The 26,032-nt window shown below is 39.9% G+C and overlaps 1 protein-coding gene across 2 annotated transcripts in view; it reads right to left on the reverse strand.

Annotated features, from left to right (window-relative positions):
* Positions 1–240: 240 nt before the first annotated feature.
* Positions 241–26,032, reverse strand: part of WDR3 (WD repeat domain 3) — a 39,262-nt gene continuing 13,470 nt past the window's right edge. For both annotated transcript variants that reach the window (XM_065906069.1, XM_065906068.1), the window contains exons 8-27: positions 25,808–25,909; positions 25,284–25,381; positions 23,931–24,038; positions 23,181–23,411; positions 19,604–19,697; positions 17,659–17,760; positions 16,331–16,416; positions 15,746–15,881; positions 14,983–15,039; positions 13,727–13,827; positions 13,409–13,520; positions 13,147–13,281; positions 12,828–12,878; positions 12,086–12,151; positions 6,120–6,212; positions 5,632–5,679; positions 4,884–4,927; positions 3,120–3,248; positions 1,266–1,359; positions 241–970 (exon numbers count right to left, since the gene is read on the reverse strand). In XM_065906069.1, the coding sequence (XP_065762141.1) occupies positions 815–970; positions 1,266–1,359; positions 3,120–3,248; positions 4,884–4,927; positions 5,632–5,679; positions 6,120–6,212; positions 12,086–12,151; positions 12,828–12,878; positions 13,147–13,281; positions 13,409–13,520; positions 13,727–13,827; positions 14,983–15,039; positions 15,746–15,881; positions 16,331–16,416; positions 17,659–17,760; positions 19,604–19,697; positions 23,181–23,411; positions 23,931–24,038; positions 25,284–25,381; positions 25,808–25,909 (2,043 nt within the window). In that variant the 3' untranslated portion in view covers positions 241–814. The remainder of the gene's footprint in view (positions 971–1,265; positions 1,360–3,119; positions 3,249–4,883; positions 4,928–5,631; positions 5,680–6,119; positions 6,213–12,085; positions 12,152–12,827; positions 12,879–13,146; positions 13,282–13,408; positions 13,521–13,726; positions 13,828–14,982; positions 15,040–15,745; positions 15,882–16,330; positions 16,417–17,658; positions 17,761–19,603; positions 19,698–23,180; positions 23,412–23,930; positions 24,039–25,283; positions 25,382–25,807; positions 25,910–26,032) is intronic.

Here is a 26,032-nt window from a genome sequence, read left to right on the forward strand (position 1 = left end):
TTTAGATGAAATGCACAAATTCATGGAAACATACAAACTACTTAAACAGACTCAAAAAGATAGGGAAAATCTGCACCGATTTGTAACAAGGAGATCCAGTTAGTGATTTAAAAACTTCCCACAAAGAAAAGCCCAGCCCCAAAGGTACGTGTCAATTTCCTTTCCTAAAACACTGCCACCTCCCCGCCACGAGGATATATATACAGCATATTAGTTACCCAAAAAGCACAGCCAGGGATCTCAGCTTGACTGCTCTTTAATTAGACACAAGTACTTAGAGAAGTAGAAACAGCAATTAGGACTGTCTTATATACAGATAAAACAACCTGCAAGAAGTTAAGTTTAAGGAGGCTGTTCCAGGTAACTTTTACGGTCCCTTTCAGCTCGAAAGTTCATGACTACATTTATGGGTGGAAGGTGATCAATTACATACCTGACTGTCTCAGTGGGCTAGAAAACCTAATCTGGAGAGGTAACAAATTACTCATCAAATCTTCTGACATAAATAAGGAAACATTTTGAAATGTTAAAGTTTCAACTTTAGTGAAACAATACCTAATTTAAAAAGTTCTCTGCTTCCTGCTAGACTATAAAGGGCACACCTCTTAGAGGGCTCCCCATTCAGAGCACAGATTGTAAACTAGTCTGTTTCAATCCAAGACACTCCTATGCTGAAACTCCTTTAGGCAGAGTCGGGAAACACACCGTTGTGATCTTCTGCAACATGATCATCTCTTAAAGATTACACCAACGCTATGGCCGCATAGTTTGGAAGTCCTTCTCAAGCAGAAGTTGGAAAAGGCATACTTCAGTTCTAAGTCACTGTTAAAATCAGCTTCTCCCTCTTTTTCCTTTTTCTCTTCTTTTCTTCCAAGTGGCTGGTAGCATCAGCAAAAAACATAACCTCACTTTTCGCTTCACATTCCCTCTTGAGATAATCGAGACCTGCCATGTTGAAGCCGATAACATCCTGAGGAAGAATAGAAGAGAGATTAAACGGACTTCCCCTCACTTCAGTTCAGTGTCACAGCATATGAGTCAGAGGAACCCAAGCTTCATGTGTTGTTACCCATCCCTCCCTAAAGTCTTTTCTTGTTTTTTTCCTCATGTCTACCAGCGCCAACAGAAAACCCATCTTAAATATGTATGTATGTCAGGTCAGTATCACCAAAGACTGGGCACAGCACACCATGCTACTTGTAAGTCACACATAACACTAGAACCTCCCCTTCTTCTTCTATGGCTACCTCTATAAAGATACTTACCCGGACTTGGCTGACTTTTGAAATGGTTGTTTCCTTTAATTTTTCAATCACTGGCACAAGCATTTGGTTGCTAGTGATCTGGCCAAAGTGAATCCTAATAGAAAAATAACACCAAGCATTGTCACAAAGAATAGTGGTTTTGGCTATACCTCCTAGAACCAGCAAAAAACAAATGTCAAAGCAAAAAAAAAAAAAATCATTTCACCCATCATGGGAATATAGAAATGCTTCTAGCAAAAAAAAGCTAAAGAAGTTTCTTCCCTACTATTTAGCTCTATCTAATAATTTTAAAACCTAGTGTTCTAACATCTAAAAAGTTGACTTTTCCCAGCAATCTATCAAGTGGCCACAGATTTTTAACAACAGTATTCTATAGGGATTTCAGAGGGAAAATAAGCCTTCTAAGAAACACTAACTCAAAGATTTATATTTCAGCAAAAAAAAAAAAAAAAAAGAGATGATCAAATTCTGACCAAAAGTATCAACACGCCCTGGATGACTTCATGGTTTTTAACTTCCATGCTCACCCTCATCCAAGTTGTGAACTGCCATATCTACCTGTGAGTTAGCACCCATCTACAATCCCAACATGCTAGAAATATTCAGTGTTTCTCTTAGAATCAGTAACCCTGATTCAACATATGCCACAGCAATAAGAAATACACTGTAAATGTGTATATCTTCATTTGCTACTATCCTGAAAGAAAGAAAAAGGAATGAAGGGTTAAGGCTCATGAAAAAATGCCAATTTACCAAGTATACCATTTTCTTTTAATTACTTGGTACTGGCTGAGCAGTTCCTGCTGTTTTCCTAACAGCATTTTAAGGAATGCTCAAATTTGCCAATATTCCTGTTCTCATACACAACAGCTTGAGACTGGGGGGCAGAGTGGGAGATAAGAATGTATTGTGTGTACGCGCTATTCACCCAGTCATGTCTGACTTTCCATGACCCCATGGAGTGCAGCCCACCAGGCTCCCCTGTCCATGGGATTCTCCAGGCAAGAATACCGGAGTGGGCTGCCATTTCCTTTACTAAGAATATACTAAGCCTTTGTAAATACATTTTTCCTCTGTTACATATTTAATACAAATTCTTCCTATTTAAGAATATAATGTAATGAACATTTTCTTTATGTTTCTTGAATGCTTAGTTGTTCAATTGTGTCTGACTCTTTGCAGTTCCATGGACTGCAGCCTGCCAGGCCCATCTGTCTGTGGGGTTTCCCAGGCAAAAATACTGGAATGTGTAGCCATTCCCTTCTCCAGGGCATCTTCACAAACCAGGGATTGAAGCCAGGTCTCCTGCATTGCAGGCAGATCCTTTACTGTCCAAGCTACCGGGGAAGCAGTTATGTTTCTTGGTTCCCTCCAAATATGTCACTGCTCTTCCATTTGCATTTGTAGAGACCTGGGAAATAAGCTGACTACTCCTTAAAATTCTCTTATGGAAACCAAACCAAACCAAACATTTAGTTTAAACTCAACAGTTTACAAAGAAACACCACTGAAGGAGACTGGTCATTCAGGGATGGGCTTTCAGCACCCTACCCAGAATCGGGGCCACTGCCTTAGACTGGAACTTGGAGACCTCCACCTGCCTGAGCATCCTGAGCAGCGTAGTACCTCCCGTTACTTCAGGAGGTGGGTCATCACTATCAGCAATTTACGAGCAAGACTGACACCAAAGAATAAGAAATAATCTGTGCTGGGCAGCACTGAAATTCCTAACAGTCTCTGAAACTGAAGTGTCACATTTCTTAATCGCAAAGTATGGAGAAAGCTTCAGGTGAGGCACTGCTGGAGGAGTTATGCTCATGAGACATCTGATGTTCTCTTGGGAAAGGACGTTACCTGAGGAGAAAGAAGAGGCACCTACACAGGAGTTCAATGTCGGAGCCCTGCTGGATGAATTCATTAAAGAGCGTGAGAATGTCTGGGACGTAAGAGAAAGGCAGCACGAGGAGAGATTCTTCCAGCTCGCTGGAGAGGGAAAGACAAACATTAAAAACGTCACGTTTCTTTACATTGTCAATTTAAAAATCTTTTCCCCTCCAACTTTTTTCTTCTCCTTTTATATACTTCAATAGATCTTACCCATCCAGAGCTATCATCTATATTATGGATGGCGCTCTCTTGTCATTGTTTTATTTTTCTTATATTTAGTATTTTAACCTAGTTGATGCATTTTGATCCATGGCAGTGTAGGAGAATCTTTTTCTCTTTCAGATAACTCAGTTCTTCAAAGCTTTTTATTGAGTATCCTATCTTTGTATGATACTTCTTTTACCATTTATTGAGTCCTTCTGTACAACAGAGCCTGCTTCAGGCTTTAGAGTCTGTTTTGATGATTGATTCTGACAATCCTGTACTGTTTCAGTTTTGTTGTTTTTATAGTTCTTTAAACTCTTTCTTGTTCTGGGTTGGTTTGTTTACTTTTCTTGAGCTAGTTCTATTATCATTCCATCAATTCCAATTAGAATTCTCAAGAGACTTTCAATTGGGATCACAAACCTATAAATTAGCTTAAGAAAAACTAAATCTTTAAACACAGAGTCTTCCCATCTATGAATGTACCCTATACCTCCATTAATCTAAATTCTACTTTACATTTCTATAGCAAAGTTTCATTATCTTGGGTTCTATTTAATTCTTATATGGGACATATTCAGATATTGTGATCTGTATAAAAATGATAACTAAGTAGGTCAAACTCAAATAAAACCAAAAGATAAATCAAAAACAAGAAACATTATTCCAAAAATGACAAAAGATATAAAAAAAATTCTTAACCAGTAAGAAAAACATCTATAAAGCACAAGAATGGGAAAGTAAAAATTCACAGGAAAAGATACAAATGGCCAATAAATATAATAAAATTTTAACTTTGTTAATAAAAAAATGAAAATGATACCACTTTTTGCCTCTCAAACCAGCAAAGAATTTTTAAAAGCCTGGTGAAAGTCATTACAGGCACTCTGGAAAGTAAGCAACATAAACATTTGAAAAGTTGATGTCCATTAATTAGTTAACAGACTGCTAGGACCGTTAAGAAAATAATCAATGAGGATGGCAAAGATTTATATGTAAGGGTGTTCACTGAAGCAGTATTAATAATAGTAAAACCCTTATGCAACACCTAATAGTAACTCTATGTACAATGGAATATTTTTAATTAATTCAATGATGTATTTCTGAAGAAAACTACTAACGTGAGCAAATGCTCAGAACTATCCTGTGAAAAAGGACAGGATATAAAAATGTATACATATGATTTCAACTCTGTACGTACACAGAAAACAATTCAAAGGAAATATACAACAAAAAGTGTTAATAGTTGGTACCTCTGACTGAATTGCAAATAATCTCATTATCTATGATGTAAAGTAGCACTGCCCTTCATTTGTCCTTAAAAGTATCTCCCTTCATATTTTAGGAGGAGCCTTGTAGTTCTAATTCAAAAAGAACATTATAATGAATTATTTTCCATCCAAGTTTTGACATAGTTAACCCTCTAAGGAATAACCATCAATTAATCATCAATTATAATGTTCTTATCCCGTCTTCAGTAAATGGTGTTAGCTGCCAACTTACAATAATCCATGCACTGACACTCACCTGGATTTGATTCCTTTAAAAATCTCCAACACATAAGCTGAAGGCTAGAATGGAAGTGTGACAGCATTAGTGATACTTCTACTTCTTAACTGAAGCTCTCTAATCTCTATCTCCTAAAAACCAGGGATCTCTCTCAGGACAAACTATGTTCTAAAAATGGCAATACGTGCATGGGCTTAGACTGCGTCAGCTCTGGGTTCACAATCCCACTCTGCCACTTGCCAACTATGTTCCCTTCAGTCTGTAAGTCAGGACAGTCTCCTGTCTATAAAATGAAGACACTGATGTGTATCACTATTGTGAAGGATGAAATGAAAGCAAAGTATTGAGTAATTAAAGATTACTAGAAGTATACATTGTCCCGTTGTTGTCCCCCTCTCCTCTTTTATCTGACTGATTTGTAACAACTTTCTGTCCAAAAACTTCAGCTTCAATGAACAGAATCTTCAGACAGCACTTTGGATACTAAACATAAATAAGCACTAAAAGAATACAAAAACAAAAAAAAAACACCAGTCCAGTCCAACCAGAAAAGGTGACTTGAAAGTTACAATAAAATGGTCCTTTTGAAATACAAAATATCCTAAAGGATTCCAACATTCAACAGAGATTTTTAACAACAAAGTATTTCCCAATATATCAATTCTCAAATCTAATGCCTCTTCACTTCCTCTCTTGTGTCTGCCTTAATTTAACCTTAGAATGGTGGTTAAACCTTAAGGGGGAAACCATTAAACATTCTACTTACAGAGATATTGCCATAAGCCATCAAGATGGGGTTGATGGGAAGAGGAACCTATGAAGAAATGATTAAATTAAGTAATTAAAAAATAAGCCTTTGATAGTGCTTATCTCAGGCAGGGTCATAATAGTATTTTATAGTTCTGAAGGAGACCCTAAAAACTGACGCTAAAGAATTATTATTTAAGAATATATTTTTAGTTTCAATAGGGCTTATGAATGAGTCTGGGTAATACATTTCATTTAGCAATCCAAAATGGCTCACCAGCCTCCCAAACTAAATCAGGAACCTGAGTTTCCAACTCAATACAGTAATCACCTCGATTTCAAATCAATTATCCTTGGCTTTTTATTGAGATAGAGCTTCTCAACTGTTTCTTTCTAAAGTTTGAATTAGAAAAGATTCTATCACATCCATACAAATGATGTTTTTTCCTCAACAATTATCTCTATAAATAAATGTTACTCAGGATGTAATGTAGTGAACTGTCTCACCTCTTTCCCTGCAGCTTTACAGATGGCTTTGTGTTCTCTCATTTTTGCAGTTTCTTCTCGGTACAGCTCAATAGCCTCCATGATCCTCTCAGCCTACACAGATGATGACAAAGAATGGAAGTCATCACAATACAATCATCCCACAACACTGCAAGTGGAAGGCCTGACAAAAAGCTATCAAATTAAATTCTTGAATCAGTTTAATAAAGATGTGCCACGAGCATCCCAAACCGCATTCACAGATGTCTTTGGCTTTTGTTTTTTCATTTACAAGGAGACTAAGTGTTGTGAATTCAGGTGAGACTAAGAGGACACCATGAGCAGGGCAGCTCCCAGGGACACTGACAGGTGCACCTGAGATCAAGCCTTCCTTCCTTAGAAACCACACACTGATTAAACAGACTCAGCACTGCGCATGTCCTTGTTTACAAGGGAGGAAAACAGAGATTATGATCACCATCTATACATTTCATCATTCTTTTTGCCACAAAAGGGCTATTTGGTTGGGACCTTTTTAAAAATGAGATATGGGGCAGTGATCAAGATGGCGGAGTAGAGGAACATGAAGCTCACCTCCTCCCACAAGTACATCAAAAATACATCTACATGTTGGACTGTTCTCACAGAATATCTACTGAACGCTGGTGGGAGACCTCAGACCTCTGAAAGAACAAGAAAATCTCCACATAAGCATAACCGGGTAGAACAGAAGACAAAAGAAAGTGAGAAAGGGACTGGGTTGGGACCTGTACCCAGGGCGGGAGCTGTGAAACAGGAAAGGTTCCTGCACCCTGGGAAGTCCCCTCCTTAGTAGAAGGTCAGCCAGGACAGATGAGAGCTTCAGAGCCTCAGAGGAGAATACAGCAACTGGTCTGCAGCAGTGAATAGAGAGAGGTCTGCACAGAACGTCAGTGCCACCCCTCTACACCCCCAGCCTGAGACATGTGTCCACTGGTGCCTGCGACGTGTGTCCACTGGTGCATGCGAGGGCTAGGTGTGGAAGCTCGGGCTTCAGATCATTCCCAGGAAGAAGACTGGGATGGGCTGTGCAAAAACAGTCTGAAGGGTCTGGAGTCTAGTGCAACCACACCTGAAGGCACATGCAGAGGAAGTCTGGGCCACCTTAGAGGCCAAGTACTGCTGTGTGGGAGTGTACAACGGGAGGTACAGTATCTACCCTACTGCCTTTTTCTCTGAGGGACCGCTCAGGCTGTAGGACACGGCCTCCATGAGCTCCAGGAGTGGCAGTGAGCCGCCACAAGGCCCCAGGCTTCAGGAGTGGCCGCCAGCCCCCTCTGCTCCCACTGTGTGCTTCAGGCGGCACATGAGCCGCCACTGCCGCTGAGCACCCAGTGCACCAGCTGCTCTATCTGCACGCCCCCATCAGGCGGATAATGGCCAGCACACACTGAAGGAAGAGGCAACAGGCATCTGCACTAAAAACAGTCCTTACACCAAAATATTAAACCCACACAAGCCACACAGGGATGGGCCCATATATAAATAGCCCTGCAAGACCACAGTAATAGACCTCTTCAGTCTAACAGACACCAACTTAAAGAGGAGAATAAACAATGCAGGATAAGTGACCTGGAAAAAAGAAGATGGAAATCACCCAACCAAGACAACAGACAGCCAAACAAAAGAAATGAAAGCAATATAAGAGACTTATGGAATAATAATAAAGTGTGCCAATTTACACATAATACAGCTCCAGAAGGGGAAGAAAGAGAAAAGGGGATTATGTATTTGAAGAAATTATGGCTGAAAACCTCCCAAACCTAGAGAAACAAATATGCATGTACAGGAAGCACAGAAGGGCCCAAATAAAAGTACACCCAAACAGACCTAAACCAAGACGTACTATAATAAAAATGGCAAAATAAAGAGGATTCTCAATGCAGCAAGAAAAAAAAAGTTCATCACAAGGGAACTCCCATAAGGCAATCAGCTGATTACTCTACAGAAGCACTGCAGGCCATAAGGGAGTGGCAAGATATATTGAAAGTCCTAAAAGGAAAAATTTGCATCCTAAGATACTCTATCCAGCAAGATTATATTTAGAATAGAAGGAGATATAAAGAATTTCTCAGATAAGCAAAAACTAAAAGAATTCAGCAATACTAAATCCATCCTAAAGCAAATATTAAAGGTCTTCTCTAAATAGAAAACTAGTAAGAATAGATAGCAAAGAGAAAAATCACAACTGGAAAGTAAGTCACTTCAATAAGCTAATATACAGATTAAAGAAAAAAAAGAAAATGTTTTTGTGAAAGTGATAGTATAACTACAATGAACAGCAAAAGGATGAAGATGTGAAAGAGGACATCAAAATCATAAACTGTGAGAGAAGAGAGTAAGAAAATGCAGTTTTTTTTTTTTTTTTTTTTCACTTTCTGGAATGGGTTTGACCTATATGACTACCAACTGAGGCAAGTAGATATAGGATGGGGTCCACATACTTGAAACACAGGGCAACTTCAAAGCATATACTAGATTCACAAAAACCAAAAAGAGAACATAATCAAAAGGGAAACAAACCACAAAAGAACAACACAAAGAAAAAGAGACAAAGAAAAAATGTAAAATCAATATGAACATGGTTAAAATGACCATAAATATGTATCAATAATTACCTTAATTGTCAAATGTTGGACTAAATGCTCCAATCAAAAGACAGAATGGAAGACTGGATTAAAAAAAAAAGCTACAATATGCTGCCTGCAAGAGACCTACTTTAGGGCAAAGGACACACATAGATTGAAAGTGAGGGCATGTAAAAAAGACAGCCCATGCAAACACAAATGAGAGGAAAAGTGTGGGTTGCGATACTCCTATCAGACAAAATAGACTTTAAAACAAAGGCTCACCAGCCCAGGTTGGATGGATGCATGAGACAAGTGCAAGAGCTGGTGCACTGGGAAGACCCAGAGGGATTGGATGGGGAGGGAGGCGGGAGGGGGGGATCGGGATGGGGAATACATGTAAATCCATGGCTGATTCATGTCAATGTATGACAAAAACCACTACAATATTGTAAAGTAATTAGCCTCCAACTAATAAAAATAAATGAAAAATAAATAAATAAATAATAAAACAAAGGTCATAAAGAAAAAGAAGGACACTATATAATAAAAGGGTCAACACAGGAAAAGGATTTTATACTCATCAACATATATGCAGCCAATGTATCAGTTCAGTTCAGTTCAGTTCAGTCGCTCAGTCGTGTCCAACTCTTTGCGACCCCATGAATCGCAGCATGCCAGGCCTTCCTGTCCATCACCAACTCCCAGGGTTTACTCAAACTCGTGCCCATAGAGTAGCTGATGCCATCCAGCCATCTCATCCTCTGTCGTCTCCTTCTCCTCCTGCCCCAGTCCCTCCCAGCATCAGGGTCTTTTCCAGTGAGTCAACTCTTTGCATGAGGTGGCCAAAATATTGGAGTTTCAGCTTCAGCATCAGTCCTTCCAATGAATACCCAGGACTGATCTCCTTAGGATGGACTGGTTGGATCTCCTTGCAGTTCAGGGGACTCTCAAGAGTCTTCTCCAACACCACAGTTCAAAAGTATCAATTTTTCGGCACTCAGCTTTCTTCACAGTCCAACTCTCACATCCATACATGACCACTGGAGAAACCATAGCCTTGACCAGACGGACCTTTGTATAGGTGCACCCAAATACATAAAACAGGCACTAATAGACTTAAAAGGATAAACTGACAAGAATATAGTAGTAGTAGGAGACTTTAACACCCCACTCACATCAATAGACAGATCTTTTAAAAAGATCAATAAAGCAAGAGATTCTAAACTATACAATAGAATAGTTAGATTTAATTGATATTTTCAGGACATTACACCCAAAACAACCAGAACACCTTTCAAATTCTCAATCCAAAAATAAAGTACTTAGCAGTAGACCCAACCCAGGAAATTAAAGACTTACACACTGACAACCATAAACTGTTAATAAAGAAAACTGAAGAGGATTCAAAGAAATGGGAAGATAGCCCATGCTCCTAGATTGGAAGAATTCATATTGTTAAAATGGCCACACTATCTAAGGCAATCTACAGATTTAAAGTGATCCCTAACAAGTTTGTTTTTCACAGAACAAAGAATCCTAAAATTTATATGAAACCATAAAGTTCCAGAATTGCTAAAGCAATCCTGAAGAAAAAGAACAGAGCAGGAGGCAGACTTCAGACAATACTTTTTGCACAAAGCTACAGTAATCAAAACAGTGTGGTACTGGCACAAAAACTGTTCCATATGGATCAATGGAACAGAACAGAGACTCAGAAATAAACCCACACATACACAGTCAATTAATCTTCTACAAAAGAGGCAAGAACATATGAGAAAAAGTCTTCAGCAAGTATTGGGAAGTTGGACAATTGCACATAAATCAAAGTTAGAACACACCCTCTCACCATACACAAAAATAAACTCAAGATATCTTAAACGCTTAAAACATAAGACATGACAGCATGGAACACCTGGAAAAGATTATAGGCAAAACATTCTCTGACATAAATTGTACCAATGTTTTCTTAGGTCAGTCTCCCAAGGCAATAGAAATAAAAAAACAAATGGGAAAAACTTTTGCATAGCAAAAGAAACCATAAAAAACAAAAAGACAACCTACAGAATGGAAGAAAACATCTGCAAATGATGTGACCAACAAAGGCTTAATTTCCAAAATACACTAACAGCTCCTACAACTCAACAACAGCCCAATCTAAAAATGGACAGAAACTCTAAAGAGACATTTCTCCAAAGAAATATGGTCAATAGGCACAAGAAAAGATGCTAAACACTGCTAATTATCAATGAAATGCAAATCAAAACTACAATGAGGTACCACCTCACAATGGTCAGAATGGTCATCATTAAAAATTCTACAAATAACAATTACCAGAGAGGATGTGGAAAAAACGGAAACCTCCTACACTGTTGGTGGAAATGTAAATTGGTACAGCCACTACAGAAAACAGTATGGAGGTTCCTCAGAATACTAAAAATCAAATTACCATATGACCCAGCAATCCCACTCCTGGGCATACAATCAAACAGAACTCCAATCTAAAAAGACATACACAACCCTATGTTCATAGCAGGACTACTGACAGAAGTCAAGACATGGTAACAATCTAAATGTCCACTGACAGATGAATGGATAAAGATGGTATGGTACATATATACAAGGGAATACTATTCGGCCATAAAAAAGAAGGAAGTAATGCCATTTGCAGCAACATGGATGCAATTAGGAATTATCATACTAGGTAAGTCAGAAAGAGAAAGATAAACATCATATAATATTACTTATATGTGGAATCTAAAATATGACAAACGAACCTATCTATGAAACAGACTCATGGACATGCAGAACAGATTCATAGTTGCTTTGGGGGAGATGGAGTGGCAAATGGGGGTTGGCAGATGTAAGCTACTGTATATGGAATGGATAAACAACAAGGTCCTACTCTATAGCACAGAAAACTATATTCAGTATCCTATGATAAACCATAATGAAACAGAATATGAAAAAGAATGTTTGTGTATAGATACATATATATGAACTGAATGTACATAACTGAATCACTTTGCTATACAGCAGAAATTAACACAACACTGTAAATCAACTATACTTCAATTTTAAAAAAGCCTATAATAAAGAAAAGCAAACAAAAAAGCCACACTTATTGCTAACCCCACCCCTGTGGTTCAGATTCAGTAGGTCTGGGGGCTCTACTCTGAGAACTACTGCCATAAAGTAAATAGATTAGATTAGAGGCTCTTAAAGCTTATTTGGTGGTTTTAGGGTCAAATATGGGAACAGGGCAATTTCATGCTGTTTTTATTTCTTGTAATTATTTCTTTTGTTTTTCTCTGGATTTTAATAAAATACTTTTTGAAAATAAAAAATTAAAATGAGATACAACATTCTACATCAACTTACTGCTTTGACCGTTTCAATAGTTTTCTTTCCAGTGAAGTAATTGTCACCTTGAGTCTCTCCTGGAACCTGCCAGAAACAAAGAGATCCTTTTAACATAACACTGACAGGTGTTAAAGCAGCAACAAATTAATTTTATATCCAGAAAAGAATAGACATACTATGTTATGATGATTGTTGTTACACTGTGTTATCAGCTACCATTAAATGAGAAATTAGTAACTGCCAGTGAAAGAAAGTGAAAAGTGTTAGTCACTCAGTCATGCCTGACTGCAACCTCTTGAACTGTAGCCCACCAGGCTCCTCTATCCATGGAATTCTCCAGAAAAGAATACTGGAGTGGGTTGCCATTCTCTTCTCCAGGAGTAAGTGCCAGACACTATGTTAAATGTGTTACATGCATTATCATAAGAATACTCGGCTCTACAACACATGATTAAAGAGATTGCTTAATTTTGCAGTTCTTTTCTGATGTTTGATTTACAGTGAAACAGTTCCCTAGAGCCTCCTTTGGGGGGAAAAAAAAAAAGCCAGAATGACAGTCATTTAATACCAAGTCACTCGTCCCATAAAATCAGGATATACAGCTGAATTAAGAAGGACTACACAGATTCTTTCCCATCAGCTGCAGATGACTTTGGCATCTAGCCCCAGTCCTAATTCCATTAGAAATTCTTGAAATTACAGTAAATGCCAGTAAGATAATGACAGGGCACAGAATGAGGATCCCGAAAGATCTACTTACTGCTGGTTGGTCTTCTTTGGCCACACTCTCTTCATATTCTGCTTCCCTTTGCTGTCAAGAGATGGATGTAAGTTAATTTCAAAGATAAAACATGATCACCATGTGAAGTGAGACAGTGGGAGGCTGCTTCTTTCACAATCTAAACCCCTCATGGGATCTTTATCTCCACTTGGCTGCCCAAGTGGTGTCAGCAGTCTTGGAAACATCTTCTGGAGGCCAGTGGGCTAGCACTGCATGTGAGGTGTGACAGAACTAGACGGGAACCTTCAGCCAAGACAGCGTGTCAGGGACTGACACCCAGCAAACCTGAAGTCCTTACCATCTCCTTTTCCTCCTCAAGAATAAGAGGCTCCCTTGTTCTCTCCCAAAGTCTCAGAGATTTGTCATGGGATGATGATACAACGTAGTCCCCGCTGGGGCTTACGGCCAAGCACCATATTTCCTGGTGGTGCCCCTGCAGAGAGTAAAGACAAAACCTGAGTAAGAATACCTTATTTATAGACTGCTACATTGGTGGGAAATCAATGCTCAGTCTTAAAAGAAGTTAAGTACTGAGCATGTCAAAGCAGGCAAGAGGTTACCTCTAGAGTCTGTATGTGTTCAAATTTGTCTGCATCCCACTGTTTAATCTTATGGTCTTTCCCAGCAGTGAAGAAGAGGTGAGACTTGGGCACAAACCTTAGGTACATCACACTGAAAAGGGAGAGAAATAATCAAACGTCATCAACTTCCTCATTATTAAAGTTTTAAACACACATAAATAGCTTTTGGACAGTCAGTCCTAGAGTTTTATTAATAGAATTTTAAATTTCTAACTATATGAGAACACTAAAAGATGTTCCCAGGAAACGACATTGATAGGTAACCCAACAGGAGGTCTTTGAAAAGACGACATCTACCTGTCATCATGCGCAAACAGAGACTTATGGCAGTCCCCAAAGTCCAGACCCCAGATTTTCACATTCCTGTCTGCAGAGCCAGTTGCTATCAGTGCTCCATCCTAGAAGGAAGAGAAGTGAAACATTATTAGATCATCTGAAACCCTGATTAGATAGAGAAAAGCTAACCAGAACATTTATCCCATTTCTTTCAAAAATGTCACTGTCAGCACCAAAAAATTAATTTCATCTCTTTATCAAGAGCACCCACATCCTTGCTCTTACCTACAAATCTACTTAAAAAGCTTGTCAAGTGAGCAAGAACTGTGTGGTTTAGATGTTTTTGGTCCTGCTACAGGGCAGTGTTGTGCTTTGATGTAGGTTATCTGTTTACTTTGTTAAACTTGATAGACTAAAGACTCTCTAATTTCTGTCACAGTTCGACAGAGTTTGGGGGGAGAAAAGAGGAAAAGAGAAGAATGAGCCTGGGAAAGGAGCTACTAGAATACTTATGACCTAGACATTTTTATGCCATGTCTCCTATCACTGTTTCTCTATTTTAGCACCTAGTTCAAATGGCTGTCAACGGAAGAAGAAAAATATTTTCTGACACCAATTTATGCGGTTCATGCCCTGAGTGCAGATAGGTAAGGCAGGGGGACCAGTTCCTTTTACACAGACTAGATTTTTTTTTTAATTGGAAGATAATTGCTTTACAATATTCTATTGGTTTCTGCCATACATCAACATGAATCAGCCACAGGTATACGTATGCCCCCTTCCTCCCACCTCCCACCCCATCCCACCCCTCCATACTGCCACTCCTAATCATAACTAGACACTGCAAAACATATGACTTTGGTCAAAAGACTAAAAGTATACACAGTGAAAAATATCATAAATATTGCAAAGTTCCATTTTCCTTATGAGCATTATTATACTTCAGAACAAAGCAGGGATGCCTTTCTGAAAGTTCTTCACAATTTAGGGTATTCTACCAATTATAGTACTTTAGATAAGAAAATACTATTTGGGGACTCCAAACCAGGTAGTTAGTTATGAGAATTAATTCAGGTATCTGTGAAAACATTCTAAGAGGATTAAAGAGATATATATTTAAGATATGATTATAATAAATATTTTTATAATTTTTTTAGGATAGTCAGTTATATACCAGACTGAAAAACACTAAAATGAAGCTATCAAGCATAGAACAAAGAAAGTTCTTAGAAAAGATTACTTGTTACTGAGAAACTATTTAAATAAATTTTACTTACATAAGAGATGTCCATACATATGACAGGCAGTTTGTGTCCATACAGTGAGAGAAAAAACTAAATATTAAAAAAAAAAAAAGAATATAAACAACTCATGTCTGTCTATAAAATGCAGGCATAATTTATTATATGTAGATCTAAACTATAACTCTAAATACAGTGCTAAACACTGTCCTGGACTGCTTTATGTCTGTGTTTCAAAGAAGACAACAAACCACTGAAGGTCACTTGTACCCATACAACTTAGCATACAAACCCTGCATGCTCTTGCAAGAACAGTGCAGTATAGTGAAGCCCGTGATGCTGCTGAGGCCTGCTCCCTCCATCAGAACACAGCACAGAGATGCTCTCCGATCTCTTAGCTGAAGAGTCTTGGGAGCACTTGGTTCACGACAGTACGTCCAGGCCTAATACAGTTCCACCGAGACTCTAGGTGTAGAGCCCAGTGATCCATATTTTTAAAAGCAACCCAAATGATCCTGATGTACCGCCAAGCGTGGGATCACTGCCTAGGACAGCTAGCAATGCTCTTAAAACTACTGGCTGCAACAGGATTTCCTGTCCACAGATTTTTCTGAACATGTGAAATATAACTTGCTTTAAACAAAACTGATGAACCAAAGGATTCTTTCAGAAGTCCATCCTTACTAGTTGGATTCACAAACAAGCTTTCAAAAAACTACTACTGCTGGAAACAGTCAAGGCCACATCTATAGTCTCAACCCAAGTTCAGTAAGAAAGAACACAGACATAACCATCGTACCTTTAAAGTGTCAACATAGAAAACTTTCACAGTGCAGTCCAGCAAAGACACGGCCAACAGCTTTTGATTGGGAGAGTAACTGACACACAGGACTTCTTCATCTAGTTGTAAGGTTCGGGTTTGCTTCACAGAAAGCCTAGCATCACAGAAAGCATGGAGAAAAATGAGTACTCTACAAAAGTAGACATCCCAAGACCCTCTAGCTGCTGCTGCTAACTCACTTCAGTCGTGTCCGACTCTGCACGACCCCATAGACGGCAGCCCACCAGGCTCCCCCATCCCTGGGATTCTCCAGGCAAGAACACTGGAGTGGGTTGCCATTCCCTTCTCCAATGCATGAAAGTGAAAAGTGAAAGTGAAAAGTGAAAGTGAAGTCGCTCAGTCGTGTCCATCTCAGCGACCCCATGGACTGCAGCCTACCAGGCTTCTCTGTCCATGGGATTTTCCAGGCAAGAATGCTGGAGTGGGGTGCCATTGCCTTCTCCCTCTAGAGCTCAAGAGAAATACATGTGTCAAAAACCCACTCAGTGGTGCCTCATTTCCAACAAACGGACACAAATTAAAAAAAAAAAAAAGTCTACTCACCTTTTCTGGGTACTGTTTTCATCTTTCACCAACTCAAAATCCCAGAACTTGACAGATTTATCTGCACCACCTGTCACAAAGCCACGCTGAAAATCAAAGGACATTTCTGTTAGAAAAGTATCTTAGTACAGAAACTTTTATAATACAAATAATAATAATACAATAATACAAATACAATAGTACAAAAGACCATTTTTATTTAAGGGAAGGGGTAAGAATTAAGATGTGTGGTTTTTCCTTAACCCCCTTTCTTGTTCTTTCAGGGCTGCCTCCACAGGTCTCATTTGAGAACTAACTCCTGGCATTGCCTAATGTAGTCAGATGATAACTGATGTAAAGTTCCAGTTACACTTTCATCCGGTGTCAGGAAGAAAGACTCAGCAATACTACAGGGTAACGCAACAGTCAAAAGAATTCACTGTGAAGTATTAAACTGGTCTCATCACATTTTAGGGTTAGTGTCAAGTATAAGGAACATGGAGTAAGAAAACTAGATCTCAAATGTCTATTCTGCCATTTCAGAGATCTGTAACATAGAAAGAAAACCTTACAATGATCCTTAGTGTTGCTAAAGAGATAAAGACTACCTAGTTTATAAAACCATTGTGAAAATAATAGTAAATGACATAATGGATGTGGAAACACTTTGGAAAATAGAACACTCCACAAACCCAGATGTTAACTACTACTTACATTTTAAAAGCTGCTTTATTTCTGTCCCCAATGGCATTACTCAATCTAAATTCCAGGTTCCATTTTTCCCAAAAATATCTACTTTCAGGGAATGCAGGTTTGCCACTACTGAGGACATTCAAATAAATGGGCCACAATCCCTTCAGGTATTGTAAAAAAAAAATCTGAAAATGTTCTGAGCAACAAATAGCACCACTTCAGGACTCCAGAGTGACTCCTTTGAAAGTAAACACACTGCTGTTGACTGGAAAAAGCTCACAAACTGACTAAAAACCACTAGACTTGTATAGTCATAGATACATAGACTGAAGGGGAGCAGAAAAGACTGCTCTAACTTCTGCATTGTGTTGTCCAAAGAAATATTTCCTCTTAAGAAGTATCACAAATCACTGGTAATGTAGGAGGATAAGTATTTTGATGTCATGTAGCTCATTATCAAGAGCAGCTGAACAAGAATTCAGATCACAGTGACAGTTCTTCGTATTATCAGGTACAAAATATGGCACCATATATAGAGATTACACAAAGAGTGGACTTTCTTTAAATTCCTGTTAGGCAGCAGCAGAACTTGATACAAGAGATGGGAGGTACAGCCAGAGTACTCAAGTCCAGATCGTCACATCTGGTTCAGTTACCTGATCTGGAGAGAGAGACAGGGACCATAAAGCTCCATCGTGTGCATCTATTGTCTCCAGCAGATTTCCCGAGGCCAAGTCATAAAGCTGCAGCTTCCCTGTCTATGGAAGACACAAGATGAACACGCCCGCAACCTCCACAGTGCGCATCTATAGTTTCATAATCAAGCAGCAACAATGGGGCCAACTGCTCAGGAAACGGCTCCCATGGTCTACCTGCTGGACTTCCTCTGTGAGTAAGTGCTGTTAAATCTGCTGTAGACATACTGGTTTCATCTTGGCGGGGTCACTATACTCTGCAACTATGGAATGGTCCAAGCTTGTAGTACAGGACTACGGTCACTTACTGGTTCCCCCAACTTCAAATGGGAAATATCACAGCCAGAGGTGTATCAGAGTAAACACCATAGCAAGTGGGGGACTTAAAACCTTCAAAAGGCAATCAATCCTTGAAGTGGACTAACAACTCCTCTCCATCTAGTTTTGGCTTCCCCTCTAGAATACATTGACAGGAAGAAATACCACCCACAATGCTAGGGAGGACAATGAACTTGAAAAAAAAATCGTGGTAGCTTAGAAAACTATCAGCCTCACTTCCTGTTTAGACCCTGTATACGCTGTGGTCTTGGGACCAGCATAGAACAGAACACACACAGTGGTCAAGCACGCTGTGTGGTGAGTCTGTAAACATGTGGTGGAAAGAATGTAAGCAGGAGACTTGACTCCCAGGGCTGCCCCTCTCTAACTCTGACTGTGGGTAAATTCATCTCCATGAACCCGTTTTTCCATCTGAAAAATGGAGTTTATATTAATAACCTCCCTAACCAGTTGTGGGGATTAAATGAGATAATGTATGTTAACGGCCTAGCACAGAGACGAGGCTAGGGATTCTGAGTCATACAAATAGTTTTTGAAATGATTAATAGTGGATGAACATTTGGGGAATGAATGAAAAATGAGGGTACTTTTAACTAAAATTTAAAGTTCCCTGACATTGACTCTTGAACTCTCTCCAGCTTATTTTATACTTTTTGGTGGGCAAAAAAAATATCCACTGTGATAACAGGTTTTCTAATAAAATGCACATATGGCATTGGTTTAAGGAGATAATGATAAATACTTGCAAAGCACTTTTCAAGATATTCCATAGACCTATTACACTTTATTCCCACTATAACCCCGACTATCACCATTCATGCTACTTCTACTGCCAGCTCCTATTAGTTATTTTCTGGGAGCCAGTCTCTGTGCTAAGTGCTTTGCAGACTGTGAGGCAGGTTATTTACATATTTTACATTTAGATATCAAGGCTTACAGGGTGGAGTAACTTGCCCAACTCAGAGCTAGTGAGTAGAAGAGCTGGGATTCAAACCCAGGCAATTTGGCGCAAAAGGCTCTGTCAAAAAGCAAGTGCCATCATCTCTTAATACAGATAAGGAAACATACTAGGAGTTTATGCAACTTGCTCCAAGTTACCCATTTTGTAGGGGGAAGAATCTGAATCCAAATCCATGTTTGTGCATTCCCTCATGATTCTCTCCCCATGTGATTACAGCTGAAGACTTGGTCACTTGGTCTCTTTACTGAATGCTTCTATCTGCCACACCTGATGCTGCTACTTAATGTATTTTATTAGTCTTCTCAAAACACAATTACATGTGTGCTCATAAAAATATGCATAAAAGACTGGTTGCCAAATTGTTAATGATAGTTATCTTGGGTCATGATTTTAATTTTCTTCATAATTTAACATATGGTTTGGTTTGCAAAAAAAACAAAACTTAAAAAAACAAAAACCTCAAAAAAATGACAATGAACTATCACACTCTCATATTATCCAGCTCTAATACATTTCCCATATGCTAACAAAGGAAGCAGGTTTCTTAACCAACTTGAAGAATATTGAGCAGAAAAGTCCCCTAAATCCATGGAAAAGTCTGTTTACCTTTGTTCCTATGACCACCTGCCGATCACCAGGTACAAAGAATGAGCAGAGCGCATATTCACAGGTCATTGTGCGAATACACTGCAGTGTAGATCTGTGAGGAAGAAGGAATAAAGAACTCACATGTTAAGAGAACCTGCTTCTCCACCTGCAAAGTCAGCATGTACACTTAATATTAATACACACTTAGCCACACACACGGAGAATGGCACCCCACTCCAGTACTCTTGCCTGGAAAATCCCATGGACGGAGGAGCCTGGTAGGCTGCAGTCCATGGGGTCGCGAAGAGTCAGACATGACTGAGCGACTTCACTTTCACTTTTCACTTTTATGAATTGGAGAAGGGAATGGCAACCCACTCCAGTGTTTTTGCCTGGAGAATCCCAGGGACGGGGGAGCCTGGTGGGCTGCCATCTGTGGGGTCGCACAGAGTCAGACACGACTAAAGTGACTTAGCAGTAGCAGCAGCCACACACGATGATCAACATAAGAGAGGACAAAGCCTGAACACATGCATGCTAAGTCACTTCAGTCGTGTTCAACTCATGTGACCCCATGGACCGTACCCACCAGGCTCCTCTATCCATGGGATTCTGCAGGCAAGAATACTGGAGAGGGCTGCAATGCCATCCTCCAGGAGATCTTCCTGACCTAGGGATTGAACCTGAGTCTCTTATGTCTCCTTCACTGGCAGGCAGATTCTTGACTTAATTATAGTCAGGGAGAAAATATTAAACAGTCCTTAACTTTGTTTTCTTTATAGGAGGTTCCCAATCCTAAGGAACAGATTCTACAAAAACAGAGCTGAAAAAGCCATCTGCTGGGTTCAATAGAACCCGATCTGCTGCTACAAAGAAGTGTGTGAGCCCAGAGGACTAAGTCAAATTAGCATATTATATCCCTACAAGTCAAGTTCATTTTAGTGGACCATTAACATTCACCCATTCAGCAAATACCCACTCCCTCCAGTATGTACTGAATGCCAGGTACTGGTCCAGGTGCTGGAGATGAGACAGTGAGTTAAACACAAGATGCCCTGAATTCCATAAAGCTTAACAGCCTCTGGAAGTGAGACATGTATGGGTGTCTCAGATGCTAGCTGGTGTTGTGGAGAAGAGAAACGCAGAGCTGGGGGAAGGGGACTCAGAGTACAAGGGCAGGAAGGGGACAGCAGGATGGCCGTGCGACGACGACAAGAGGGAGGACGGCCTATAGCCGAATGGGAAGCTGGTTCCAGGAAGAAAGAAGAGGGAGCACAAAGGCCACAGCACGGGCACGTTCTTGCTGCCTGGAAAGGGTCACGAAAAGGCCAGGGGGCAGCAGTGGAGAAGGCGAGAGGGCGAGAGTGAGAGAGACAGCGGCTGGAAGGACTGTGACGGAATCCAGTTAGCATGAGATGGAGCTCCGGGAAGTGATGGAACTTCCATGATAAAAAGATTACATTGGCTGCCAGGCTGAGAACAGACCACAGGGAGCAAGTAAGGAAGCATGGACGCCAGTCAGGAAGCGATCACCATCCCGATGAGAGGCGGTGGTGGTCTGAACACAATCATGGCAGTGAAGGTGGTGAGATGTGGTTGAAATTTCAGGTACATTTTGAAGGTGGAGCTGACAGGTTTTATTAATGAATTGGACATGGGACATGAGAGAGAAAATCAAGAATGGCTACAAGGATTTGTGCTTTTAACAACTGCAGGAAGTAGTTATTTACTAAGATAGGGGAGTCTGTAGGAAGAGAGGGTTGAGGAGGCTATTGAAGAAACGAAGATCACAAATTACATGTGGTTTAGACATACAAAAGTTTGAGATGCCTAATTAGATATCCAAAGTGAAAGTGAAGTCGCTCGGTCATGTCCGACTCTTTGCGATCCCGTGGACTGTAGCCAGCCAGGCTCCTCTGTCCATGCAAAAGTACTGGAGTGGGTTGCCATTTCCTTCTCCAGGCGATCTTCCCAACCCAGGTATCAAACCCAGGTCTCCCTCATCGCACGCAGACGCTTTATCCTCTGAGCCACCAGGGAACCCCTAGATATCCAAGGGGTGATACAAAAAGGGTTTGGATATGAGTCTGAAGTTTAGGGAGAGACTGAGGCTAGAGACACAAATTTATGCGCCATCAGCATAGACAGCCACCTGACTAGAGAGCACAGAAAGTAAGTGAAGACAGAGAAAAGGTTCAATAACTTTGCTCTGAAGCATTTTAACATTTACAGGTCAGTAAGGTACAAAGGATTCAGCCCAGACTGAGGAGAAACAGCCAGCAGAAGAAGAGGAAGTAATGAAATTCTGTATTTCAAAGAGGAGAAAAGTTACCAATTCAAGGAGAGTGTCAGACAAAGCTTATCGGTCACTGGATTTAAAAACGCGAAGACCACTGATCAGATGACAAGAGCTGCTTTGGTGAAATGGTGGGGATAAGGGCCTGATGAAGAAAAGGATCAGCGGATGGGAGAGATAACTGGGGAGAGAGGTAAGGACGTGACAGCATATTCTTTTAAGATGGGAGATATTATAGTATGCACGTATGCATGCTAAATCACTTCATTCGTGTCTGACTCTTTGCAACCCTTTGGACTGTAGCCCACCAGGCTCCTCTGTCCACTGGATTCTCCAGGCAAGAAACCTGGAGTGGGTTGCTATGGACTCCTCCAGGGGGTCTTCCCAAGCCAAGGATTGAACCCGAGTCTCTTTAATGTCTCCTGCATTGGCAGGCAGGTTCCTGACCACTAGTGCCTCCTCAGGTATCTTTATGCTGATAGGAATGACCCAACAGAAGGAAAATTAATGATACAAGAGAGGGAGGAAAACTGGTAGAAGTAGATATATATAGGTTGTGATTAACTTTTGGTTAGGAGCATCACCAGTCTGCAGCTAAATTGCCAGTTGTAATGGGAGCATATGAATGTTTTTGGATGATTCCATTACTTTGGCCACCTGATGCGAAGAACTGACTCACTGGAAAAGACCCTGATGCTGGAAAAGATTGAAGCCAGGAGGAGAAGGGGATGACAGAGGCTAAGATGGTTGGATGGCATCACCAATTCAATGAACATGAGTTTGAGCAAGTTCCGGGAGTTGGTGGTAGACAGGGAAACCTGGCGTGCTGCAGTCCATGGGGTTGCAAAGAGTCGAACACAACTGAGAGACTGAAATGAACTGATTTCTTCAGTGAACTAGGAAACAAGGTCATCAGCTTAGAGGGGCAAGAGGTGTGAGGTATGAGAAGTAAGAAGGTGTGACAGTCATCGAGAAAAGTGAGGAATTAGAAATCAAGATAAAGTTATTGGAAAGGACTAAAAGCCTACTTGAATTTAGAGTAGGTGGTATGCTTGTGTCTAACCAAGTACAGCAATAAGCTCTAGACATGGAATAAACTTGCATTTTTTGCACCAAATCTAAAAAGGCAATGTTTCCTACTCTAAACTCCACAGGTCTACAGTCAAAATGCACTGAAAATACATTTTCAAGGGACTGTATTTAGGGCCCTTAGGAAAACTCATCAAGAGTACTAGAAACTAACTCAAAGGGAAGAAAACTTTACTGAGTAGAGCTACAGAAGGACATCACTTCACAAACCTGTTCCATATCTTAATGGAATCAGCAGCTGCTGAAAGGATAGCAATATTGTCTGAGCTGAATGACAAAGTCCGCACGTCACTGCGATGACCTCCGATGGTAATCCTGTTTGTCCGGACAGGCTGAGGACCCGGCATGGAAGCATTCAGTGAATATAATTCCACCAAGTTGTTCTGCAGCAGGAAAACTGCCTTTAACTCTCCTTGAGGAGTATGAATCAAGTCAAAGGATCTGCATGAGAAAATATTCACAGATGTTCAAATGTTCCAGCAACCATCTTCATTTTCAGTGTTAACTTTTTTCAGGACCTTGAAAGGCTTTGCAATGCCCTCCACTTGTAAGTTAACAAGTGTAAAGGATTTTACTTATAAGAGTGCTCTGAGTATTGGACAGTAGCCAAGTACAGGCTAAGTCCAAGAAACCTGAGCTCAGATACTGGATCTGATTTGTTTCTGTGTATGTTTTCTAAGTGACCTAAAATCCTTTTGGAACACGGGCTATCCATTTTTCTTTGTAATTAGAAGCAGTAAAGAACTATAAATGAAAAGATAAAAGGCTATCATAATGAAACAAATAGAAGACTATGAATAAGTGAGGCCATGGTGAGCAGGAGAAGTTGAGTCCCAAGACCACTGTGTCCAGATATAATTTGTAGCAACTGCTTACAAACAACATGAAAAGCTGATACAACTTTGCAGCTTACGATTTCTACAACACTCCAGATACTTCAGCTACTACACTTTCACTCACTTGATTTTGGCAGAAGCTTTGATATTAGCCACCCGTTGGATTTCATCTTGCAGAGTCATTTTGACATTGACTTCAAGGTCTTCCTCCTCCTCATTGCAAGAATTTAATCTAAAGGAGAAAAGAAAAAAAGAGTATCATCCTATCACTTTTTTAGAAATTTTGCTATTACTTGAGTCAAGTTTTGGTCCGAGACCAACAACCCATGTGGGAAAGTCATTTAACCACATGGAATTACCATGAAAATTAAACAATGAAGTGTATGTAGAAATGCATTGTGAACCACAATGCAATTAATATAAAGTATTATTCCATCTAACAGGTACCCTTAACAAATGGATTCCAAATGCAGAAGTCCATAAAACTGCTAGGGATGAGTATTCATAGTTCAAACTATTCCACTGAAGTGTTTCTGGTAAGCTTATCTATCTTTGGGACTTTTAAGAAAATCCATTAGTATACACTTAGCAACTCAACCATGTCAAATAAACCAGAGGTCTCATAAGATCTGCTCCAGCAAATAAAAAATTTAAGAAAGGATGCTTTGAGACTTGATAAATTTCAACCACTGAGAAACTGATTTCTGTAGTTATAATGACCTATATAAGGTGATACTGTCCTAAACTTCAATTATGTAACTGTCCAACCAGTCTTCCTTCTCAGTCTCACAGGTTAGCACCAAGCAACCCAGTCCCCTTCTGTATAGGCTGCTGTCATTGAAGACACACTGCTAGCCTCTCAGAATTAAATCCTTTAGAAAACTGAAAGTCACTCAGTTGTGTTCCACTCTTTGCAACCCCCATGGACTATACAGTCCATGGAATTCTCTAGGCCAGATTATTGGAATGGGTAGCCTTTCCCTTCTCCAGGAGATCTTTCCAACCCAGGGATTGAACCCAGGTCTCCCACATTTCAGTCAGATTCTTTACCAGCTGAGCCACAAGGGAAGCCCAAGAATACTGGAGTGGGCACCCTATCCCTTCTCCAGCATATCTTCCCGACCCAGGAATCGAACCAGGGTCTCCTGCATTGCAGGCAGACTCTTTACCAACTGAGCTATCAGGGAAACCAAATTATTTAGAAGCTATGTTTAAATATCTGTACTGTCTTTCTAGTTCTGTGTGGTTCTCGGTGCAAGATCTAGGAATATGGTAAGTTAAAAACTATACGTAGAAATTAAAACTTGGGCTACCAGCACACCTTAAAACCTTTCCTAGCATTTAATGGTAATTGGAAATGGAGTAAATATTCCTTTAAAGAAGCCCCAGTTTTTCTATCAGTACAATGTGGCCCACCCAGGGTACTTTATTGTAAATATTAAGAAGTAAATATTAAGTAAATATTAAGAAGACACACTTTGCTTTCTTTTTAGCTTTCTTCATCTTCTTGTCCATCTTCTTCTGAATTTCCTCTTTGGAAAGGATGCAAAACACTTCTAGCACAGAATCGGTTCCCTAGAAAAAGAAAAGGCTGATGTGAGTCCAAGAGAGGCAACTTGTTAATTTAGCTTTTTCTCTATAAGAACATTTCTTTTTCTTCCCTATTGGTATTACCATAGACAATTTAATCTCTCTGCAATTGTTGTCTCATCTGTAAAGTGGAAATATACCACTTTCTACAGTGTTCCTCTGAAGACTAAATAAGCTAATGCTTTTAAATTGTTTAGAAAAGCAGGGATTTAATCAGTGTTTGCTAATAATAACAGTGATAATAGCAATTACTGTTATGCTAATGGAAGCTAGGGAGTATAGATTCACAAAGTACCATATAATGAAATCTTAAAAGGACCAAAGAAAAATTCACGTCCACACCAAATACTAAATGAGTCTCTGAAAGGAACAGCGGAGTCCTTGTTATTTTTTCCTGAGCCTGATACTCACATGGCAAGCAAGAATCCTGCCTGTCCTGTCAACTGCAAGGTTCACAACTCGGTCCCTTCCTTCCCGCATTATGGATCCAGCTTTTCTGCATGTAAGGATGCGCTGCAGAAGAAGCAAGAGAAAAGGTGAAGCCTTACAGTTATTTCTGTTGACCCCTGAAAAGACAGGATTCCAAGAAATGCAGGTGACAAAGATCATCCCTAAAATGAATATCTTCCCAGCATT

This window comes from Muntiacus reevesi, chromosome 1 (assembly GCF_963930625.1).
Source record: "Muntiacus reevesi chromosome 1, mMunRee1.1, whole genome shotgun sequence".
Lineage (NCBI taxonomy): Eukaryota > Metazoa > Chordata > Mammalia > Artiodactyla > Cervidae > Muntiacus > Muntiacus reevesi.